The sequence below is a fragment of the Anas acuta genome, chromosome 1 (genome assembly GCF_963932015.1).
Source record: "Anas acuta chromosome 1, bAnaAcu1.1, whole genome shotgun sequence".
NCBI classification, from domain to species: domain Eukaryota; kingdom Metazoa; phylum Chordata; class Aves; order Anseriformes; family Anatidae; genus Anas; species Anas acuta.
In genome coordinates, this window is record NC_088979.1 from 149306742 (window position 1) to 149331950 (window position 25209).

At 37.9% G+C, this 25209-nt stretch overlaps 1 protein-coding gene across 2 annotated transcripts in view; it reads right to left on the bottom strand.

Annotated features, from left to right (window-relative positions):
* LARGE1 (LARGE xylosyl- and glucuronyltransferase 1) overlaps nucleotides 1-25209 on the bottom strand; it is a 282272-nt gene that overhangs the window by 141713 nt on the left and 115350 nt on the right. For both annotated transcript variants that reach the window (XM_068664913.1, XM_068664920.1), the window contains one exon: nucleotides 5813-6114. In XM_068664913.1, coding sequence (XP_068521014.1) covers nucleotides 5813-6114 — 302 coding nt within the window. The remainder of the gene's footprint in view (nucleotides 1-5812; nucleotides 6115-25209) is intronic.

Sequence of the window (25209 nt, forward strand, 5' to 3'; positions counted from 1 at the left end):
TTAGCTAAGAGCATATGTGTGTGCACGTGTACACACACACACACACATCCATTTAGCAGCACACAAAAATCTGAGTATGCAAACATGCAGACACTGTTTAACCTTCTGAACCGAAGTTTAAAAATATGTCTGATAGTTAGCAGATACACTTGTAGAAAATCCGCATTATTTCCATCCTAAGGATAGCTATTACAGAGAGGATGAGCAAGCTCTGATGGACAAGCGAGACAACCTTTTTGCCCTGGGCTGGGTGTGCCCCAGTTATGAGATAGGACACTAATTGCAAAGGCACAGGGTCACCTCTCTGCTTATGACCAGCAGCATGGTCTGTACTGGGCAGCATTAATGTGAAGTTAAGTACAATCCTACTACCCTCCCCATGCTACCACCTTGGTAAATATTCACTTACTCTGTCCCTTCTCCCTACCGCCCTTTTAGTCTGAGGCAGAGGTTTACGCATCTGTTCAAGAGGAAAGGGAAAATTGAAAAAAGTGCTACTAGTCATTACAATTAAGGCAGTAAGTAATAACTTGCAAAATGCTGCTAAGTTACTCTTCTGTGGTTTTAAAATTAGCCATCGCTATTCCCTGGCAACAAAAGAAAATCTTAGCAGATTTTGACCCAGCTTCCATACTTTTCTGTTTGTTAGTGGTCATAGAAATAAAGGAGAGTTCACTATGCCAGCCGCATAGAGCTGCGATCAGGGACACAGCTGTGAAACTGCAGGGAAGCCTCATTTGGCTTCCATTTGAAGCTTGGTTAGCTGGTCTGTCACACGCACAGCTCTCATTTTCCACAGAAAGCCCACTATGCAGAGAACAAATAAGGAATTTTGCCTTCTCACATAGTCATACATTCCCAAAGCCTGGCTTGTAACAGAAGCAGATTTACGCAGGAGGTGGCATGTGTTGGGCATGGCTAAAGAGCCCATATCCCCAGCCATTAGCATTGCCTGGTACAGGGCACAATTTGAATCATACAATGGCCACATCGCCCTGCCATTGTGTAGCCCCCACACAGATATTGCAGGTGCCTCCAGGCCCACTGTGTCCCACAAGCTGGGAAGATCTGAGGTTTTTAGGGGACGGGAATGACTAAGGCAACCCTCTGTCCACAAAGGTAGGAGAAAGAAAATACACTGCGGTGCATTTTGACAACAGTGCTGTGAGGTATTCGGCAGTTTAAATTTGTGTTAATGTCAATGGGAGTTGAGAGTTCTCAGCACTTTGCAAAAGGGTTTCTCTCTTGTGATAACGACAGGGGAGAACAGAGGCTGCTTTTATTAATGACTTTTTATGGCAGTGGTTTGTATGATGCTCATGGGCATGGGTTCCTGTGGCTGCACTGATTTGCTAACACTGCATGCCCTGAATCCTCTCTGGCTGCCACCTAGCCTTTCTCAGGCTCTTGGAAGACCGAGGATCCTTGCCTTCAATGCCAATATAAATCAAATTAACTGAGAATGCTCTCATGCCTGCTTTAAACACTTCACCTGAAGACACTGCGCCAGACACAAATATTTGATGGGGTTTGATGTAATAGCACTGTCACGATCATTTTGCGCTACCCCTATTTGCCAAAAACACTCTCTTCACAGCCTCTCCCTTCACCCTACAACTCCTCCCAAAATCAGAGAGTTAATTCTGTCAGGGACTCGCCCACATCTGTTCTCCTTTTCCTAAATCAGTTTGTTTCAAAATTAAGAGTAGACATCCCTTGGTGTGTTTTAGTTTAGTTGGTGTCATTGTCTTGCATGCCGATTGAAACAGGGAGCGGTGAGAAGACAGCACTTGCTGCTCTGCTGAATATCCTTCTGTTCAGACACAGGAATTCATACATCTTCTGCTCAGATTCTCTGTGGTGTTTGATACTATTTATCACTTCCATTCCTGCCTTCCATCAGCCACAGGAAGAAAAATAATCCTAAAAGAGAATAGAAACCCAGTCCCTTCTTTTTTTTTTTTTTTTCAGAGTTTTTGCCTGCAGTATGCTGCAAGGCTGTTGCTCACTCCCTCCACCCCCTTGTTTAACTGTTAAACAGAATCGATGGGAAAATTGATAAGTCAACATGAGGTCAATAAAACAAACTGTCTGTAGGTGTTTGTTTCCTAATGAAAAAGGCCTGATTTCTTTTTTTTTTTTTTTCATGCTTGTCCCAAATACATGTTCAGAAGGAGAGCAGCTGTCTGTAGCCTTATCCTGAGGAGACAGGGCACTAGTGGCTGGAAGAAGGAAGCACTTCAAAGAACTTGCATTCTCCGGAGTATACTACTGTGAGCATCTGCTCCCAGATTATGAAATTGGTCAGCAGCTTCCCAGCTCTCTGAAATTCCTCATTTTCCTTCGGCAGCTGGCTAGAGGACTGTATCTGATCTCACCCAAATGGGCCACTGTGATTCACACAACCTCAGGAGTGAAGCCAATGCAGCAGCCTGTCTGCTTGGTTCAACATGTCCCTCCAAACATCCACACCAAAGCTCTGCGTGCTACAGTTGCTCCTCACTGTTTGGGATTGGTGATAATTACAGATACACATCTCCAGTCTGGATATTCAGAAGTCATTGCAAGACTAAAATGAGCTCCTTGAAAGTGTCCACACTCCTACAATGCTCTTTTTGAGTTGCATGATGGACATGTTCATTACTAGTATATGTTACAAGAAGTCTGAACACAGGTGTTTTATTGAAGCTGCTTTTAGAAAATGGAACTCACCGGAACAAAAGTTTAAATGATGGTAATTCTTACTTACCAAACTCTTGAATTATTTCTGTGTGTGTTTTTATTTTATTTTTTTCTAATTCACTTTTCTTATATCCACTTACACACGGAGATATGGATAGGTAATCAAAACACCAAAGAAGTTAACCACACTGTTCTTCTTATAGGTTGTGGATCAGAGACACAAAGATATCTATTTTTGATTTAAAACAGTTTCAGGAGTGCTTAAACCATGTACTGAAAAGGCATTTAATTTAAGCTTCTTTTGGAAAGGAAGTTTAAAATGAAACCAAGGTGCATGCTGACATGGTTTAGAAATTAATGCTTTAGCTGCTACAGACAAGTAAAAACTGTTTTTGGAAGTAGTATTTCATATAAGCCCATTCTGGAGTGATATTTTTTGGAAGAAACTATCTTAGACCACATGAAGAACTGGGCCTTAGATCCCATGCTGATGTGGAGTATAAAGTACCTAGATAAACAGATGTTACTTTTTTCCTCCTGGAGGCAACTTTTTGGAATGGTGAAATACTGATTTTAATAAAGTCTAATTAGTTTCTATAGCTAAAAATAGTCTTTGGTGAAGCATTTCATACATCAGTAATTTTCCAGGCATTCCACTACAGTTGTTTAGCTCTTCATAAATAATTTTTGAATGTGATTAAGCAGTATTAAAAGCATGTTATAAGCATGTAAATATGCTATAAATGCTTCCCTGAGGCATGTAACATCTGCCTTTCCTGTGTTTTTATAGGTCTTAAGTTTGTGCGTGTCTTTTCTTTGTGTCTCTGGAGCACTGCATACTCAACACTACTGAGCAATACTGCTGAGAATAACAACAACACAAATATTCCTGTAAAAATGCTGCACATGTTTGTAAGTGTTCTGCCAACCTACTAAATGCTATATTGCTAATTAACCATTTTCTAATATACTCTCTCTAAAATATTTATAAATGCACACTTAATTCAAATTAAATGCCCAGCTTATGGAAACACAAGCTGGAAAACTACTGATGTGACATCATAAGAAAGTCATGTAATTCTGTTAGCTTCCATCAGCATTATCTCTTATGAAGGCTGGTATTTGTGCCTATGACTGAATAAAGACTACATTTATATATCCACAACATGTGCTAAAATTGTTGGGGGACAGGGATCTGCTCTCTCCAGGTAGAAGGTATTTGGTTGGAACTCTGATCTTGTTCTGCAATATAATGCTTATTCAATTTTATAATATCAGAATTTTGTAACATCTCCTGCAAAGTAGGAGAGTAGGAAATGTTGGCTGGAATACAACAAATCCACAATTGTTTGATATAGATCACAATTGCACAGATCAAGCTTTATCACAGATTTAATGTTCATTCATTGTAACTGCATTTTCAAATGTTTTATCATCACTAAAGACCATCTCAAATTAGATTCTGAAATGTTAGCTTCAGTAAATCTCAAAGAACTGCCTTAGTGAAATAAACAATCCATCCCTAGCTTTCCTTGTCTCCACCAGAGCCCCAGTCTCCTCCTGGTCTCTTTCTACCCAATTCACTGACTTTTACTGTAATATATTCCAGGGTCAGAAGCTTAAAAAGATTTAGTTTACTCCTCTGAAACACTGAAAACAGGGTGAATGGAGTCAAGATACCACTCTTGCACAAAAATGGAATCAGAATCTACAGTAATAGGATAAATGATGAAACCTCTGGCAAACTTGATAATAAGGAAGTTTAATTTTAACTTCCATTCCTATTACTGAATTACTGAGTGATTTTTTTTTTTTTAAGAAAAAAAAAAAAAAAGCTATTTTGTTCTCAAAATAGTGTGCTGTGAGATAGGGGAAAGGCAAATAAAGGGAGGTTTTGTATTTTATATAACTATTGCCTCCAGCACAATGCTAAACCCCACTGAGCAAGTAAATTTATTGGCAAAACACATTATAATCTGAAAGACCACTTAAACTATTCCTCCGTTAAGCTGTACTATTTTTTTTTTTTAATCCCAAACTAGTTTGGTACATTGAACAACCCAGAACTGAGTCTCTGCTCATCACAGCTTGGCATGATAATAAGGAGGAAGTAAGGTTTGTTTATGGATGGCCTGAACTTTCCCTTATTAAAAGAAATGCTAAAGTGCTTTTGGGAGGAAAATTAGACTCTTACTATCAGGAGGAGGGAAAATGAAAAACAGACTCCTCCTTTTCCCTCTCCTTAAAATAACATTGTTTTTATTTATTTACAGCAACAGACAAAGATGTCCAGAACTTGGAAACGAGAATTCATTTTTAAGCAATATTTGCCTATTAAATAGACTTTACCTGAAGAGCTAATTAGGACTTCTTTTTCTTTCCCACTTATTTTCTTTCAGTTTTTATCTTCCCAGTGGTAGAAAGCAAGATAAAAGGTGATACTATATTACCTTATTTGTAAAAGTAAATGCAGAAAGTTATTTTTGATGTTTTCACCAGTTGACTGGGGAAAGTCAAACGAAAACAATCCTGAAACACCTTCTTAAAATCAGATCTCTGGTCCTCTGCTGCTAACAGTACCTACCACTTGTGCACAGCTACCACAGAGCAGGTGCTTCCACAGTGGCATCTGGATACACCACTGAAAAGCAACTCAAAAGCATAAACTGGTTCCATAAACAACAATATAATTAACAGTAAACTCTGAGCCACTCTAGAAGATGTGCATAAAACAGTGAATAAGGTGTTTAAAAACATGGTGCCTCTGTCATTTCATTTAGAAATGTACAGGGTCTGTTTGCTACAGGTCTTTTAACAGCACAGCTACACTGAACTCAGCTTGGAATAAAGCTTTGACTTTTACATCAGGTTCAGGGCCACAAGAAAGAAAAAGACAAAAAAAAAATCTGATCAAGTAATTAAAAAAAAGTTTAAATTATTACATGCTTAAAAGTTTTTTTTTTCTGTTTTTTTTTTTTTTTTTTAATCTAAAAAGTAATGCCTGTTGGTCCTTAGGAGGATGACTTCTGAGTTAGAAGTTTGAGGGGGGAAGGAGATGGTGATCTGCAATGTCTGTAAAGGATCAAACCCATCGAGCTTTGTTTCTGGCAGATTTCTGCGGTTTATGTACCTCGCATTTTTCCACTGCTGGTTGCTGCCCGCACTCCGAGCTGTTCCCCGCCACAATGCCAGCCCGCAGGCTCTCGCTGTCGCCTGTGCCTTCCTCCATGGAGTAGGTCTTAGAGTGATTGCCGCGGTGGTGCGAGGGGCTGCGGCTCTGCGCCAGGCTGAGCTGCTTGCGCAGCGCGCGGTTCTCCTCCTCCACCTCCCGCATGCGGACCTCCAGGCTCTCGCGGTCCCTCTGGCTTGAGGCCGTGTAACGAGGACTGTGGGGCTGGGACTCAAGTGGAGACAGCGACACTGGCTTCCCATCTGCGGGAGAAGGGAACAAAACACTTCTGTCAGAATATACCAGAAGCTGCATTCTTTTTTTTTTTTTTTGTATATATAATAATTGTGAGGCAGGGATGTATTTCAAATACAGCACTTTGAACAGGCTTGGAGCTTCAAGGAAATGGTTCAGCACATGGTAAACCTGGGCAGATGCTGAAGGTCTGTGTGCTACAGGTCCTACTAATTTTAAAATCAAACTAAAAGATAAGCATGTATTTCTTTTGTTCTGGATAGGGCTTCCTGCCAGTCTCTAGTCTGGGAAGACAGTCAAGAACAGAAGGATTCAATTCAAAGACAATTAATATATAGTTAAATATATTTTAGAAACGTATCCAAGATAAAATAATTTCCCTATTCCCTATTTCTCCACAGTCGAGCTGCAGCAGTTTGGTTACCATTTCAGGCCAAACAGTAGCCCCAGCTGATTCACATGTGAGAAGCAGATGGGCTTTGCTCAGCAACACAGTATTATACACTTGCTGAGAAATGGGGAGTTCAGAAGGACAGAAACATTCAGTACACATGAGGATCAAATTCTGGAAAGCGTTTTGCCTGGGAAAGACAAGAGAATTTTGAAAAAAGCAAAGTTGTTCAATTCAACACCTTTAAATGAAAAGTTATATTCCAGAAATATGAAGACTTCACTTTCAAATTTTCAAGAAGTACCTTTGTTCAAAACAGCATTAATAATGAGCTAGGTGTAAAGTACAAAAAAGATAAATTAACCTCAAACCAAGATCCTCTACAAATACAACTACTAGACTTTCTGCCACCCTTCCAAGTGAATTATTGCTATCAAATTTTAAGAAAGCAAATATGGATGCAGCTGATATGTTGTCAAAGGAGATGTACTTTCATATAATGTTTAACAAAATTATATATATATATGCAGTACAAACTCTTAAAAGGTGGTAAAAAAAAAGCCTTAATTTAAACTCTGATTTAAAATGTTCAATTAAAATGAAATTGAAACAAAGCAAGACAGTGAATTATCCACAGTGACACAATCAGCATGGCGTTCCTTTACAGTGAAGATATGTAAATGTCTTATGCCAAGGTATTTCTCAGAAATAACCTTCCACCTGCATGCATTAAAAAAAGTTTGCTATTTAATAGTTTCTCCAAAGCACAGAATCCCCCTGGCCTTATCAAACAAACACAAGCCTGAGTGGTTTACAAAACAGAAATCATGCAGCTATTGTTTAGCAGTTCTTCTTAACAAGTACATTTCTCATCCTCTGACTCAAAGCTATCTCCCTGCTATAAAGACCTGCTCATTGCTTGCTCTTTTCCATTGTTTCATACTTACATGAATGGCAAACAATTCCGAGTTTATGAAAAAAGCAGCTACAGAAATGAAAACCTCATTGCAAATTTCCATTGTGGTGTTATGAAGGTGTACACACATCTATGTAAAATAGCTATCCTGTTTTTAATGCAACATTTGGTTAGAGTATCTTGTACTCACTTGCAGACTTTCTCCTGCAAAAATTCTCTAATTTATCATTTCCACCATTAGCAAAGATGATGGAGAAGTCTGAGCTTGAAAAAAAATTTTGAGACAGATTCTGAAGTTTGGCTGCTGGTATTTTGGATCTTGAATCGTTAAACAAGTATTAAAAATTAAATGGCAGATTTGAAAGGCCTGAAAAATCAGGGATGCAACAGTACAGAAATGCCTACATTAAGGACAGAGCCATGCTACAATCAGAAGTGCAATGAAATACTGATTTAACTCTCTTCATCCTTTTTGGAAGACACTGAATTGCCAATGTAACTGCAAGGCCTCTGGCATGGACAGTGCAAGTTCACCTGGAAAAGCCTGAATATTTAGTTGTACAGCTGATTTGTGCTGTCTTTGTTTCTCAGCTGCTAACAAACACCCATGCTAGGAAGACTAAAACTAATTTGGATGTGCTTATATTTCATTCCTGTTACTGGACAGCAAGAGTGAATTGCATAGGTTGTCTCAGATAAAAACAGCACCCCTACAATTCCACACACACACACAAGAACTATTTGTGTTATCATCAGGCATACAATTACAATGAAAATCTAGCCAAAAACTTGATCGTCAGTCCTAGCTCCCTACTTAGTGACTATCCAGTATGACACGAACGTTACTTATCTCTTCCCATTCTTCTCATCACGTTCTGTCACCTTCTCAAATTTACTTACAAATTTACCACTTGTAAAGATACAAAGAAACAGCAGTAAATCTCAGGATGACATTCATTGAAATTTCAAAATGTAGAAAAGGCTTGATATCTCTTCAGCTGCTCAAAGGGCAAAAATCTATAGGTCACACATGTTGCTTTGACAAAATTAAAAATTAACAAAATAGAGATAATCTTGTACATCAGACCAGTTGAAACTATACTCATCAGAACAGTTGAACTGTTTCTACACAATCCTTAGAAGATACAACATAGCCTGAGAGAGATTGAAGGAAGAAAATATCATCTACTGCCTTAGACTGGAAGTTAGAGCAACTGAAGAGATCAGCTCAGTGTTTATGCAGCCTTAGCTTTAAATCCCAACAAACTCCATTACTGTCTTCTCAGTAGCATGTATTTGTGCCAGTATGTCAAAGGAAGAACAAAAATCATATCAAGAATTACACAACCATCTAGCTGAAATATGTAACTACTTGAAATGTGCTGGTTTACTGTGCAAGTTATCTGTGTTTTGTTACGAAGTGCTAAATCCAAGCCATTTTCTGGGATAACTTGATCAAGGTTCATACAGCTGGACACGTACTGTTTTAATTTTTATTAATATGTCTGACTGTTCTCAGGTATCTTGATGTATCTGGTATTTTTACAACACATCAGCTCCCTGCTGCAAATGGCACTGTGACAATCAAAAGACCCATTTGAAATGGAAGTGTAGAATCAGAAGTGAACTGAGTTTAATCTTAAAACTCAGAAATCAATTAATTTTTGTCATAAATATTGATTTTAGGAAGGTCTAGATCATAATTTTTGCAACCTGAGGTTGGCAGGGTGCTGCTTGATTTAAGCCCTATTACCAGGACTGCGCATGTGAAGATACTTTGACTGCAGTGAGCATACAGACACAGCAAGACGTCCCTTGGGAGCTCCTGCCCAGCAGATAAATGCCAACACATGCTCTGCTTCCAACTGGTTTTCAAGGCAATGGAAGGGCTGTGTGCTTCACCTCACCTTTGAAGAAGAAGCCAACAATATAAGGGACTGCTAGTATTTGATGGACTGTGCATGCAGCGTGGTAGAAATGTTAAACTGATTGCACTGCACTTCAGTTTTATTGTTTTACGTAACTGGCAGAGTGCTCTAGCTGATGTCTAGGAAGTTTTTATCTAATCTAAATCAAAATAAAATAACATAACATATAACGAGGTCTGTGTGACTTTTGGACAAGAGATCTCCCAGGGAACACTGCAAGGAACATTGCTGTGCTCTGACGGAAGTAGCACACTTTTGAATGCTGCAGTAAATAATAATAAAGCTATATTTTTTTATACTTCATTTGGGGCTATTTTTGGGCCTCGGCAGTCTCAGACTTAATATATTTTTTCTATCTGTGTCAAGCCTTTTACCTCAGACTTTCTGTGCTAATAAAACTGTACCAAAGAAATAAAAATGACCTACAAAATTACACTGTCCACAAAACAAACCAAAAAAAAGCCCACAAACTTGAATAATTGTTTCGTGGTTGACAGCAGCCAATGACTTACCATTACAGTAGGTACAACAATTCAGAAAACTTGGCAATATACAATAGATTATATGGATAGATTATATGTAGAGTTGCCTGTGTTTAAGGCAAGAGATGTCTTTAAACCTTATTACTAAGCAGAGCACCTTAAGATAATAGAAGAAATAAAGCCTAGAGAAAGCAATCCAGCACAGGGTATTTGGAAGGAGAAGGACTGAAGCAGTGGAATTTTCTTATAGACAAAACCTAAAGGATAAGCATTAACACCAGGTCCCTAGCTTTGCAATAATGAGACCTGGAGAGAAAAGAGTCCCGAAAAGGACCCAGAGGCACTGGAAGCTTGCTGGGGGAAGAGCATAATTTAGCCACAGGTTAACTGCAGGGCTGGGAGAAAGCAGCAGAATGAAGGAAAGAAAAAATCACCCTAATTCAGAAGAGAAGACAAATGCAGAAGCAGGGATCCTTAGTTTCTCAGACGACTGATCTGAGCTCAAATACTGAAAAGTTAGGAACTAACAGAGGCAGGGAAATTTATATAGCACGCTGTGGGATTTTTTTTCCCCTTAATTTTTTACATTTCTTCTTAAGTGCAAACTACTTGTTTTTTTGGCATCTTTACAAGGCCTAGAGGTTTCTGTGTGTTTTAGCTATTATTTGTCCCCTGCCTAATAGTGTGGAATGCCTTCATAATGAATTAACTGATGACAGTGAACTCTAGGCTGCCTCTGAGATAAGAGGAAGTCATGCTGCTCCCAGATAATGTTTCAGTCTGTCTGATTACAGATGCAAGAAAACATCACTCCTCCATTTCATATTTGCTCACATTTGAAAATTAGCATTATCAGTGTACCCTTTGAGGGCTAGTGGTGCAACAACTTTAACCAAAAGCCAGCATTCTGCAGAAAGAATCAGGATTGCGGGCCTCATGAGTTCACCCTCATGAATTTCCCCCTGCTAAGGCCATGAACAAAATAATTTGAAGTTCACTCCATGGATATTTTTCTCCCCATAAAGAACATTATTCAGAATTTCATAGACCCCAAGGGGAAATAAATAAAAAAATAAAAAAATAAATAAAGACTGCAGTCAGGACTCTTCGAGACACATAAGCTCTGTGTAAGCAAATAAACTATCCATTTTCTTTTGGAGTTCTAGCTCAGCTTTAATCATCTACCACCTTAGCACTGTGATGTTGCTCAGCTGGATGCTCTGTTAGATTTGGTTATATGGGCTGCTATGAATAAAGTCCTTTTAGTTAACTGTTTGATACTTTAAGTTATATACCTACACAAGTAGATGCTAAGGCATCCAAAGACACCTATTCCCACATCCACCAAGGCATTTTTTTCTCCTACATCTTTTTGTGCATCACTGCAGTGTGATCTCAGCTGGAAGTAGAAAACCCAGCCCAAATAATCATCTGAATAGTGGAATATAGCCTAGGCAATTTATTCTAGATCTATGAACAAAGAACTTCATCTACTGTGATGTGAGGTGATTCTGAGTGTTACATCATTGAAAGATGCCACAGTGAGGATGTTCTGACCCTTGAACAGAATAATCCTCTACACTCAATAGATTTGGAAGTTATATGTATCACACACAAACCCCTATAACCACAATTAGGTGTGCATATCAGACACTCAGAAATTTGGACATGTGAAGTTTGGACATGTGGAAGTTTGGACATGTGGAAACAATGGTTTCCTGTCCAGTCATTGCTGTCATTCCCTTGTGCCTGATGACAGGATTGCTAATTGCATGATCACTACATTTTTCCAAAGAACTTGGTGTCACTGTGTGCACAGGGTGGATGGTGCTCACAGGTGCTTGGTGGCCTGTTTTATCTCATCATGAAATTTATGACCACTAACACCCAGCTCTGAAAAAAAAGACTTATTTCCTCATTGCCCTACATGTATGATGCTCATCACTATAATACTTGAATACTGCACATATGTCAACCACTCATTTTTCTAATTTATTTGAGGGAAAAGTGCTATTAGTTCCTCTTTACAGGCAGGGCAGAGAAGTTGTGGAGCCCCTAAGGCCAAAAGAAAATACTAGTTCTAGGTGCACAATTGAGAACTGAAGAATAAAAAAATACCTTTTTTGCACTTCATTTGTTCAGAAGGCAGGCCTCATCATGTCTATATGCAACTGTATATGCTTAACATTTTTGTAAACCATATCCTGAGTCTACAACCACAGATAATGGAAAAAAAAATAGAGTTAGCAGATGCTTTTAATAGCTTTGTTTTAAGACACTTGTAATAGCTTTGTTTTAAGAAGATCATGTAATGAACTCAGTGGTATTCTGAAACAATTTTCCAGGGCAGATTCAGCTTCATAAAGTACAAAGCATCCCTTTTCTTTCTGCACTCCATGCCTTGTTCATGGCACACCTTCCAATCTCTTTAATTAACCTAAGCAGGAGTCCAAGAACCATTTGCTGCATTTGCTGTGCACACAAAATGAGGCAGGGGGTTGTGTCTCAGAAAGTTTGTAATTGTATCATCAATGATGGCATCATGTTGCATTGCTGCAGAGAGCTGCTTGTATGTTGGCTGAATGAATTTAATTCTGTTACTTCTAAGAGGGATAACAGGCATGGTAAACTGTAAAATACTCTATGAAAGGAAAAACTATGTAGCAACATAATGCAAGAAGAAAGAGGGAGAGAAACCCTAAACATATACTGCATCTTTTCTGAATATGGCTATGGCTCTCTTAATAGTTCATTTTTTCAAATGAAACATTAAGAATGTCAGCTTATTAGGAAATTTAAAAGAGCCCATAAGTTTTAACGTGACTTACTCATTTCCTTTTATAGAATACAATGGCTTTTTTTTCCTTTCTTCTATTTTCTTGTCATCCTTCCTTTCCCTGTTTTGCACTGCCGTGACAAAATATATGCCTCTCCAAGAAAAGGACTAAAAATAACATTTCCCCACTTTCCACTGGGAGTGGAGATGTAAGAAAATAATGTCTTATCAGAGTAAGCACTGACTGAAAATAAGATTTTATCAGGGATTTGGCTTGACAAAGATAACACGTTATCAAGAGGGGAACTTGGCAAAGATAACACGTTATCAATATCAGGAGTAAAGCTTGGGGAAAATAATGTTTTAATACCTATTAGATTCTAAATAAGCCATCTGTGCTCTTGATGAATTGTTATTTTCTCCAAGCCCCAATCCTGTAAAGATGTTGATTTTTTGGCAAACTACTTCTGTAACAGTTGGGGAAGGGGAGGAGACAGAGAAGAAAAGGAAGCTCTTGCTCCATAAAGCTAGAGGGATATTCTTTTTCTTTTCAAAAGCTTTATGCACAGGTAAACATTGCCAATGTGACAACCTGGAAGGCTCAGATGTTCAGACACTAAACAGGTACAGGAGGGAAAACTCCTACAATACAGTTTTGCAGGAATACTGCAGAGACAGGAGAAGAGGATCAATACCTCTTCTGTCCATGACCACAGTATCCAGGTTCCTGAGGTGCTGCCTACAGTATTTTTGGAAGAAGCACTGATTTACAGAGCCAATGATCAGTCATCAGTTAGCAATGACTTTTGGTCATAACTGAGCACATTGCAATTAGCAGTGGTCAGTTGCGAGCACAAATAAACGACCCCTTTTAGATCTGTAGCAGACATCATCACCCTTGGCGAACCATTAGCACCATCCAGATACAGGTCACCATTTCCACAGCTTAGCTGTCTGAAAGGGTCATGTAACACTTCTTATCTCCTGCAGTGCAAAGCATCCAACTCGGTTTAAAGGGTCACTGGAGCTGGTCTAAGCTGGCCTGACTGTCTCTGCCCTGAAGCAATCCCCTCTACCAGCCCCACCACGGGGGCAGAGACAAAACGCTGTCCAGTGGGTGTCTGTGCCCTGAAGATGAAGCCAGCGACTCATTTATAAACCTTCAGTTGTATTCTGGATGAATTTAAATAAATTGTGACACCTCCTGGAAAATGAGCAATCCAAATCGTAGTAGGACGGACTGCTAACTGCCTTAAATGGCAGAATGTGGGTGAATGCCACTGGTTATTCATGGCAATGGGCAAGCGGGGAATAATTAGAAGGGAAGCTGTGGAGGGACCGTAGGAGTGTGATGTGAATAATAAAGCACACTTAGGAAAAGGCATATGAATGATATCTGCAGGGTAAGTATTTGTAGCCAGCTGAATTTCCCTGGTGTACAGTAGGAGTGGGAGGAAAGACAATGCGATCTGTTAATGTGAAGATTTCCTATGGAGGAGCCGCATTGCTTTTTTCATTAACCATTTGGATTATCTTATGCCCCCAGATTACTCTATGTTTAGGTGTGAGCTCAGTGTTAATGTAACCTCTCAGGCCCTGATTTAGCAGGATACACATTCTACAGCAGGCAACCATTACAGCTCTTTAATGTAAAGCACGCACCCAAATGCATCCCCACAGCTGTACACATTTCTGTGACTATCATTCGTGGTAGTGGTATGTAAAACCTAAACCTCCTTAGTGTTGGTTCCTGCTCAGTAAAACTCTGTCGAAGAGAAAGGAAGGGAAAAAGTTTAATACTCAGCATTTTACAGTGTTTTTCAGGAGCATAAGAAATAAGTATCTATAAGCTTAGAAAATATAATAAAAATACCTATAGGTTTCTATAATTGCCACAGTAACCAGAAGCATGAGACAAGTATGCTCAATCAAAGCCTAGTAGTAGTTAATTCAGATTCTGATGCTGATGATTTGCCTCAGCTGTTCATCAATAGACTCCAGCTGATAATTATTAAGTTAAACTTCTGAGCAGTATTTGCATATGTAAAGCACACTTTCCCTGCTGAAGCAACAATGGATGTTATAATGCATTTCCTGATTGTACAGCACTTGGATTGGGGGAACCTGGACAAGAGAGTCTGCTTTGCATATCCTTCCTTACCCTCATCAGGCCAGCCATTCAGAAGCAATGCATTTACACATACTGACATCTAAAAGCTGGAGCAAAACGCAGTGCTAACCCAGTATAACGGTTAAAATGCAACCATAAAATGCAATGAGGAACTCCCTAATAAACAAAATAATATATGACAGAGTTTTGCATATACCTCAAAACATTTACCTAAGCTTCCTAATATCTTTAAAATAAGTTTTAACAGCTGTGCCATGCCAAGAGAGCCTGGTCACCTGGAATTCCTAGACAGCCAATGACATCTGGATGTGGCCCTTCCTCCAAAGGAATACTGAGTATCATGATGTGGTCCTATCCTTAGTTTTCTCTCATCTCACTTTCTGCCAGTTAGAACTTCATTTCCTGAATGTGATTCTTGGGTATCTGCCACGCTCTCCTGGTAAAATGTATCATGAATCCAGATAGGTGCACAACATGTAGATTACATTTGTGTGTGCAATCCTCCACATTTTCCTAACTGCCTGACAGACAAGGCATACCCAGACCTGCTTAATATTAGAGGAGTCCGTAGGCATATTTCCTTTAGGGATATGGAAACGTGCAACAGAATTGGGAAGATCTTTATGTAATCCATGACGCTGCCCCAGTGTAACTTCTATAGCACTTAGGTTTAAGAGTTCACCATAAGCTTACTATTAACAGCTTTGAATGCTTTACATCACCACAGAATAGGAAAATAAAAGATATCAGAGTTTGGTTTTGGTTAAACATGGGAGGTGTGTTGAAAAATGGAGACCTAAGGAAGTGCAGGTGGTCAGCCTCTTTGAAACCTGGCACTTAGGCTCTTAAGTATTAATTTCAGATTTAGCCATATGAGAGTTTATGCACATTGCTGTAAGTCACCTGGTAGCACTGTTACACGCAGTCTCAAAAGTTGATTTTCAACACATCTGCAGAAATGCTGCAGTATTAGTTCAGGCTGGTTGGTGCCGCTGAAACCTGCTGGAAAGCATGTTATATCCCTTAATCTCTCTTGGCACAGAGATGCCATCAGAGAACCATGCACTGGTATTTTGATTGATTCTGCTGGAAAAGGAGATTGTCTGAATACTGATTGACCATCAAGGATTGTTCAAGGATCAAGAAAAAAAAATCCAAATCCTGTATCGCACGTTTCTGCCTTTGAAGGAACCAGATCTGTAAGAACCTCAAATCTGATAGAGCTCTGGCCAATAACATCAGATATTAGCACATAAATATATATATATGAAGGCAAATGGAACAGATTTTCAAAACAATGATCTGCCTTCTTTCTAAATGCATCTGAAGATTACACATGCAGACAGAAATACTGCTAGTTTGTATTTCTAGTTTAATATGATGTTATGAAATAGCATCAGTGTTATTTCACCAATGACATATCAGTGCATAAGTTATTAATATCTTTCAGTATTGAGAATCTTCTGTTTTCCCCACACATTCTCAGCACTTTTCATTTGCTGCACCTGTCATTTAAGCCACTTCAGTCCTGAAGAAAAGTGAGGGAAAATGCAAATAACTGCACATTCAGAACACATGAAGGCTGATCAGTGTTATGACATTTATCTTTACCTATGACAAGAGATGAAATAGCTCATGAGTTAGTTTCCTGTCCTCATGGAGAAAAATGTCATAACAGATCATCATGTACTATATGCAGCAATATTTCTAACACACCTTGGGAAGAAAAAACATCACAGCAGTGATGCACACAGTAGGTTACATGTCATGGCTATGACATCAGAAATTAAACATATAATGTTTTAAAACAGTAGATATAAATCATAATAATAATAATAAAACCTAGAACAACAGTTTGCAAATTAGCTAAAAGTAGATTGTTTTCACAAGGTTCAATTATATTAAAGAGAAATGAACTATCCATACAGCTTACTGGAATCTTAAATAGGTTATTTTCTAACTTTCCCCACATTTTCCAAATAGAAAGTCACAGCTGGCCAATACATTGTGTTTCATAAAAAATAAAAATTCCATTTTAAAAATCTTAATAATCCGTAATATACACAGAAAGGAATAATTAAATTCAAAAAGAGAAAAAAAATCCCTAGAAAATATACTCTTCATTCTGATGACAGAGGTAGTACCTTGAACCCAAGGAAATCAACAGTGGTTTCAGAACTAATTTCAGTGTGGCCAGACATCTACCTCTGGACTACAATCTCCTTTTTACGTTGACTGCTCTATTCACGTGTTATCATGGAAGCTTTGTTTTTTTGCATGAACTTATGTTTTATTAAAAAAAAATAAAAAATAAATAAAGATTTACTGTATTAGAGATATTCATTCTACAATGATAGAACAAGTATGTACAGAATCAATTTTATATTAGATATATCAGGTTGATACAGATTTCATTTCCGTCTGTGACCTAGGCTTCCCGTAAAACATGAGGAAGTCACTCTTCTTTATGATATTCTTGTTTTGTTACAAACATGAGGAAAGCAACCTATTTCTAGTGAGTCAAAAGGCAAAACTCAGTGACTTCAATGAAAACAAGCATAGGTCTAATCTTTCATGATATTCTCCGTGCATACAGCATGGTGTTGTTAGTTATTTTTATACTGTAACATTTGTACATGTTGCTGTACTGTGGTAGGTCAAAATGTGGGCCATATCCCCTGTGACCCATCACAACCCAACAGAGCTTCCCATGCTGCAAGCAAATGAAAATTTTCGTTTTTGAGCAGCCACAAGTTTATTGAGGTTAAATATCATACACCGACAGCAAGATTTAGATGTTCTGCCTACTAAGATTTTGTCTTGTAACACATGAAGCATTTCTTTGAGACTAATTCAAATTTCTGCTCCAGTGCACAGAAACATCTTAATATATTTTTAGGATCTTAAGTAAGGATTATAAAGAATATGTCTATTGTGTAGCACAGCACTGAAGTCAAGCCCCTTGACACATTTACTTACTGTGCCAAAAAAAAAAAAGTTGCTCTATACAATCAGGGCAGCAGTGCTCAATATTCATGGCATCCATACATATTCAGGTAAACACTCTCCAGGCTTTTTTTTTTTTTTTTTTTGTTATCTCTCCATTTCTACATTGCATTATCTCCGGGAATTTCTCACAAAAGCAGAATATACCATGGGAGTACTCCTTAGTAAGTACAAATGTGTGTGTCATTTTTAATGATGTTTTTGATAGATAGACTGTGATCAGGGCTGATAGCCATAAGCTTTCTACAGTGACACATATCATGGACTAATTGATGTCTGTGACAAGTTTTTGTGTTGGACTAATGAGAATCTGGAGGTGGAGGTATTTACAGAAATTCTTGTATTTTGTTTTGATGTAAAGGGTGGAGGTGTAGCTATAAATTGGAGTCTTCCAATTTTCTTTTATTTCTGTTGATGAACTTTCATTAAGATACCTATTCATCTTCCTTTGTTAATGTAATCAGAGATTTATTCATTTCTATTATTTGCAATATCTTTTTGTTACCTTAAAGTCTAGGTAGAATAGATGGAGACTTAACCAGAATAGTTTCATATTAAAAACATAAACAAATCAAAACACCTTACGCCTAAAGAACAACCAGACATGAACAAGAAAACAAAAACCAACAGCTATATAAAAAACCTTATTTGTAAAAATCCTTTAAGGGATTAAAACCAAGTTAAAGAAACCACAAAACAGCAACAACAAAAACGAAGTTGCTTCCCTTCTCATTTACTCCCATCTTATTCTAGGAGAAGGAAAGGATCTTCATCATTATTTTTAGTAACATATTCCATACTAATTTCCACAAATCTAGATGCAAGAATCAACATTTAAGAACTGGCATAAGATAAGGTTGAGGAATGAATGCTAAAAGAACATGGCTTACTTCACCCTTCTGTCCCATTTGAGTACAGGCTGCTGCTGTACATATCCTTGCATCACACAAGGTAACATGGCCTCCTCCCTTCTAAATTAGGACCATCTGCCCAGGAAAAGATGAGCCAGACAATGGAATAAAAACACTTTATCATGGTATTACTATCAGGTTTACTTTTTAATTTATGCCGTCCTCTGGTATCATTAAAATACTACAGGAACTGAGTTATGACAGCTGCAACTATGCGTGCTCCTTTGAAGAAAAGCCTACATTTCAGTCAGTATGTAATACGTATTCTGTCCCTTACAGTAATATTTTCCTTGGCAGGACATTTGAATGTTATATTTTCTGTTTTGTGAGACTGCCTTTCCTCTTTTGAGAAACTGTAACTTCATCAGGCATGTACTGAAAATTCATACTAGCAACTCACACTAGTACTTTCTACAGAAATGATTTAGTTTCTTATTTGGGGAGCACAAATATTTATTGTAGATTCTACCAGACAATGACTTTCTGTCTTTTTCTGAATAATCTGACTGAATCCAACCAATAGGGAAAGTAAAATTCCAGACTTGCCTGAAGACCTATATACTATTTTGTGACAGTCATTACATTTTTTTCCAGTTTGCAGCACTCAACATGTAAGAAGCACACGACATGTAAAAAGAGAACAAAGTTGCTGCCCATGTTCAATACTTCCAGCTTTTAAAATTGTATTTAAAACCTTGCAATATTTTATATTGACTGGGAAGTCAAATCTTGCAGTTATATGAGAAAATATCAGTGCTTTCTGCCTGTTTGTTTCCTTTGCAGTAAGATCTCATTTTCACCTCTGTGGGATAAATCTTAGAAAAGTATGACCTGTCCAGATGCAAAAATCAGGAGACAAAGCTCTTAAAAACTTCTATTGTCAGATATCATGAATTGTGATTTTTTAACACTTTGAACTAGCAATGTCATTTTTTCATTAAGACTCTTAAAACGACCTGTCCTTTACTGTGATGTGTACATTCCCTAGCAGCTGACATGTCACTTAGGCTGGGTAAGCAGAAGGGTCAGCATCTGTAACATGCGTGTGATAGGTGTGGTACAATCATCAATTCAGCCTGAACAGCATTTTCAAAACCAATCATAATTGCTGTTAGGCGTTTTAAGTAGCACTAAGTAACCTGTGGTAATTTTCAGCAGAACTTTCACACTTTCAAGACAAAAGTATTAGGCCAGATAAATAAATACACAAAATATTATTGCCTCTTTTGTTTTTGTTGAAATTATCTTTGAGAGAGCTATGCAGGAAAAGTTTTATACTGAAAACCGCATCATTTTCACTGATACCTCACCAGTACACATAACAGGGTTTTCTCATTCTCCATTCAGGGCACTCATAAGCCGTCCAGATCCCAGGAAAAAATGTTCAAACAAAAGTGAAGTGATAGGAATTCCATCCTGTCACATTATAGCGCTCAAAAAGCAAAGGTTTAACTCAGACAGGAATATAAACATACAAATCTGTTAGATATCAATTAATGTATATTTTATTTCACAGCTGTCCCTTTTCCTTTCTTGATTTTTTTTTCCCCTTTCTCTGCTTCTCTTGTTCAAGCACCTTGGATCTGGTTCTTAATCAGGTCCTGATGATCCTTAATGCCTAATTTCAGATTGTACCATTCCCCAATTCCCTTCTTCATTTTGAAATTTCTGCAAATTCTATATTCATCCTCTGTGTGGCTGTGCAGACTGTAATCCCTCATAATAGGCTGATGCTGATCCTGCTCTATGGATTAGCCAGTGTAAAATGCTTATGTAATGAATTTTCATCAATTCTTGCCTTACTCAGCCCCAGGCAGCCCAGGTATATCTAATCTAAGTGACTGGCTTTTATCAGCTGCACACAAGAGATGTGAAAATAAGCCTCATTTCAAGCCTCAATGGCATAGCTACAACCATGTTATTATTTATTTTATTTAACAGAATGAGTATATGGGAGGGATTCTGTAAGGTACACTCTGTACTTATACATCACTGGATTTTGTATAGTGCACGTTTCTTTGAAAATTGTGAAATGACAATACTTTAATGCTTGTTTTTGATAATTTCTGTAAAAAGGGAGAGAAAAAACATAGCTGAGATTTGAGTGTAATTCTGTTGCTTTCTTCTTATGAAATCTGTATTCCCATGCCAGATGGTGTCTGAGTTATCAAAGTTATTACCCTAAACTCAATTAGGGAAGAATGAAAGTAATTAAATAGGGAATGAAGTGACAGAATTATTCAAGACATAAAGCATCTAATATAGGTGAGGACTCTCTAACTTCAATAGAAATTCATCTATAAATCCAGCCTAAAACATAACAGCTGAGCCTTCACTTTCAAATCTTCTAAGATGTTGTGCAAAATTCAGTACTTGCTTAAGTGGGCACATCTCCCAGTGAAATAGCAGTCTAGAGAAGGTGGGAGTCAGTTTTGTATTCTAGAGGGGCTAATACTAGCAATCAGCAAATGCAATCTGAGATAGTTATTGTCCAAATGTTCCCCTGTCTGTCATGGGATGGTTTCTAAGGCTGTTGTGTGACCTCAGGAATGCTTTTTTCCTTTCTTAATACTGACTGTTTCATACGCACCATGGCAACTAACAAACAAACAAAAAAATTACAGTATATTCTTTTTACCATAAAACCTGTAAACTACAGACCACAGAGGTACTATTAATATTGTTTATTTTACATTTCTTTTTTTTTTTTTCTCTACTTGCCTTTCCTTTGGTGAAATAAATCTAAACAAGTTGGCACTGAACTACGGATGTTACTGAGAGAGAGTGCTTAAAAGTTTTAAATGCAATGGCAAAGTAGCTAAAATTATTCTTTCATCTACTAACACTCTACTTGAAGGAAAAAGATGTAAGAAAACCTGGTTAAAAGAAATCCTTTTTAGTTATCAAAACTCTTGTCTGCATAGCTTCTAATGACAAGAGTCGTGCAATTATGGATAAAACTAGTCAGGATCATTTATTAATGCTCTGCACGCTGTTCACTCATTTTCTCTCTGATAGGGATATATATTCCCAAAATCTCAAGTTATATGTAGGATATGAAGCAGGATGATAAGGAAAATATGCTTACACTCTGGAATGCTCAAAATTGGTGTTGCATGGCTGAAAGAAAAAAAAATGTACTTTTTGAAGAGCACAGGGATATAGTTTGTGCTACTGCTACAGGCAAATTCCCTGGAAAGAAAGGGAACAAATTAAATCCTAAGAATGCATTAATCTGTTGTTCCCCTCAGTGGGGACAAAAATGCTGGGAGGGAAAGGGACTTCAAGAATACGCGCTGATATTATATCAAATATAACAGTACTATGTGGAATGAATATAAGATTTTCAAGTATAAGCACTGAAAATTTGGGAAATACCAGAATTACTTCTGCCTTTGTTTGCCTCACATGTTTACAGGACAAAACGAAACAAAGATTTCTCCTGAGAGCACATAACTACAGTTCCAGTTTGCAGAGGCAATGGCCTGTCAAACAGTACTACTGTGATACACAGGCCTCAGGAACTCCCAAGCTTTTTTCCCTACCACCACAGAGAATGGGCTGTTTTTAATGCAGACCACTTAAATCTTGTTTTTAGCACAGTCCCACAAAGTTTACAAGATTATGTGAGAAGGGAAGAGCAGGAATGAGCAGTTGCTTAGGAGAATGAGTATGAGTATGGGCAAGGAGTATGAACTTCCTAAGCTGGCTGGGCCAATGGCTCAGGAAATCCTTTCAACAACCATGGCACACAACTCTCCTGATGAGGGCTGCTCTAGAGTGCCTGCTTTAATAGACTTTACTGGGACTAAAAGCTGATATATTCAAGTCACTCAAATTTCTACAACTCAAGAAAGAACAGAGAGTAGGGTATGGCCACAGCATAGCCATCAAGCAGAAGTCTTAGAAAATATGATCCATGAGGAGAGATTACGCTAACTGATGTCAAATGGAACCAAAAATTGTTGCTGACAACAGGAGTTTCAACTTGTATTCTGAAGCACAAGGTGTTTGATTTCTTACTGAACTTTCAGGGGAGATCAAAAAGAAATTACTGAGATGAGCTGGTGAGAAAACAAGAGCCAAAAAGAACTTGCAATGATCCTTGCGGATGGGTAAGTACAATAAAAAGATGATGGCATGGCTGACAGAGCTCTGCTTGTCCAGGAAATATAACTTCCCTCCCTTATAACTCATACTGAGCACTGTTGTTTCACCTGGAAGTAGAAAGATAATTTGTTCAGGGGAGTAAAATTTACAAGGACTTTGAAGGCTTATACAGTCAGTGATCTCAGTTTAAATGGATCATGAAAAAATTGAGAAAAAATGACTAACAGAGACTTCTATGTATCTGGGGAATTGATCCACTACAGTCACATACAGAATGTTAGGATACATATGGGACTGGCACATTAACATTATACGCGTGTCTATAAAGAGGCTTCTAGAGAACAAAATCCCATCTGGAACTTTCATCGTTTCAGTAGCAACATTACTGAAAAGGCAGAAATAATCCATGATACTTTCATGACCATTACCAGTCAGAACAGGTGAGGCAACAGTACTTTTCAATTGAACACCTTGTCTTGTGCCTCTTGGGTAGCATAAAGGGTAGACTGCACCTTGTTCCCTTTTTGACCACTCCTATCATATCAACTAAAGCTACCAATACAGCACAATGACTATCTTGCTGATTGAATTTCAGTGCATGGACATTTTGAACCTAGAGCAGGGTACAATGATGGGCTTATATATGTGCTCAGGAAGTAGAGCTCAAACCATTAGGGCAATGGAGTATGCAGAGAGCAGTGAAGCGCTGCTTCAAGAAACATGAAAATCAGTAACTTCAGGTCACATTTCATACATTCCCCCGTAAAAAATAAAATAGCAAAAGAGAGCGAGGCACAAAACCAATTTATAAGAGAGAACACATGAACCAGAAAAAAAGTATAATGAAACCCCAGCCATGGAGCTGTTAGGGTGAGGATGTCAAAAATATATAACGAGTTTAAGACAAGCACAGCATAAGCTGACCTTAATTTAAAATTTTCAAGGGAAAACCATATGTGGTAGACTTTTGGCTAATTTGTTGAAGAAAAAGAGTTCACACACTCGTAAGACTACTAAATTTAAGGGGAATCTAAAAAGCACATATTTTACTCTTACTAAATTCTCCTATCCCAATTTCAGGGCACAATAAAATCCTGGAGAAATAGTGAACTAGTTCCTACCACCTAACCTTTTTGTAATATTTGATTTACTAAGAAGTATGAGATACAAATCTAGAACAGCAGATATAGATATATTTATATAAGAGCAACTCTCCTTAAGCAGTGACATCTCACCAAGCACTTTCTTTGGAGGAAAAAGAAAATTGTTAACTTCAGTAAAAGAAGCAGTAGCGAATCCCTTTAACTATAATTCAGATGAGGGGGAATCCTACCACTCATATCACAGGTCAGAATTATTAAGACAGTTGATTGAGAACTCTTTCCCACAACAGCTTGCTGTGAAGAATTGCTCTAACAAAACTGTTTTTTTTAAATCTTAATTTGAAACCTTTTTATTCTCCTGCTGTCAAGAAAAGTCTGGCAATCAAAACCATTTTCATTTTTCCTTGCTCCTTATTCCTATTTCCAGTGTAGACTGGGGAATGGAGGAATGATGAGAAAGAAAAGCACCCATAATTATTGTTTTCATCTAGGTGATGAAGAATAAGACTATTTAGTTTAAAAAAAACGACAACCACCTGTCTTTGATAGTTTTGAATGAAATTCTATTCTTTGTATTTTCCCCTTCTTTCTACTGTTTTGACTAAAATAATATCGTAAAGATCACTTAGATAATTTAGAAGTGCATCCCATTAAAAGAAATAGTCACTGAGGAGCCTAAGAGTCTCAAGAAGACCAGGTTTTCAAGGAAAATTCATCTACAATGCAGGTAGGCACACCTTCAGGCACCTATCCTTTCTGAAACTGCTTAAATGACTTTCAAAGGAAGTTCCTAACTGGTTACCTTTGCTCTTGAAAATGGGACTTAATATTCTTTTGAAAATGCTATCTCAAGACTAAATATTCTTTTGAAAATGCTATCCCAAGACTAATTATAAATTCATTCTGACAGCCAAGTACCAGCTAATGCTCAGTAAGCAGACAAGCCTCTGGAAATGCAAGGGAAGTTCAAAGGAGAAGAAAACCCACAAAACTAGAGCATGCTCCGTATCTCAGTGGCTGCTACTAAAGGGTTCGACCATGCACACTTCTAATTTTTATGTACAGTCTTGAAACAATTTGGCTTTGAAGACTTTGTTAATGCCTGTTTTACATTTATTAGACTGATAACAAAAAGGCTGACAAAAATTAAATTTGAACTCTTGTTCCTGATTTTAATAAATGAGAGAAGGTACTGCCTTGTCCTACATAGTGATGGTTGGCTCTGTGAAGCTAACAGAACCTATTATCTGAGTCAGCAGTTAAGTATGAGTTTTGATAAATGTAGTTTCAGGCTACATAGTTCATCTCACTGACTCTGAGGCTGTCCGTGCTCAAAAATTTCAGAATCA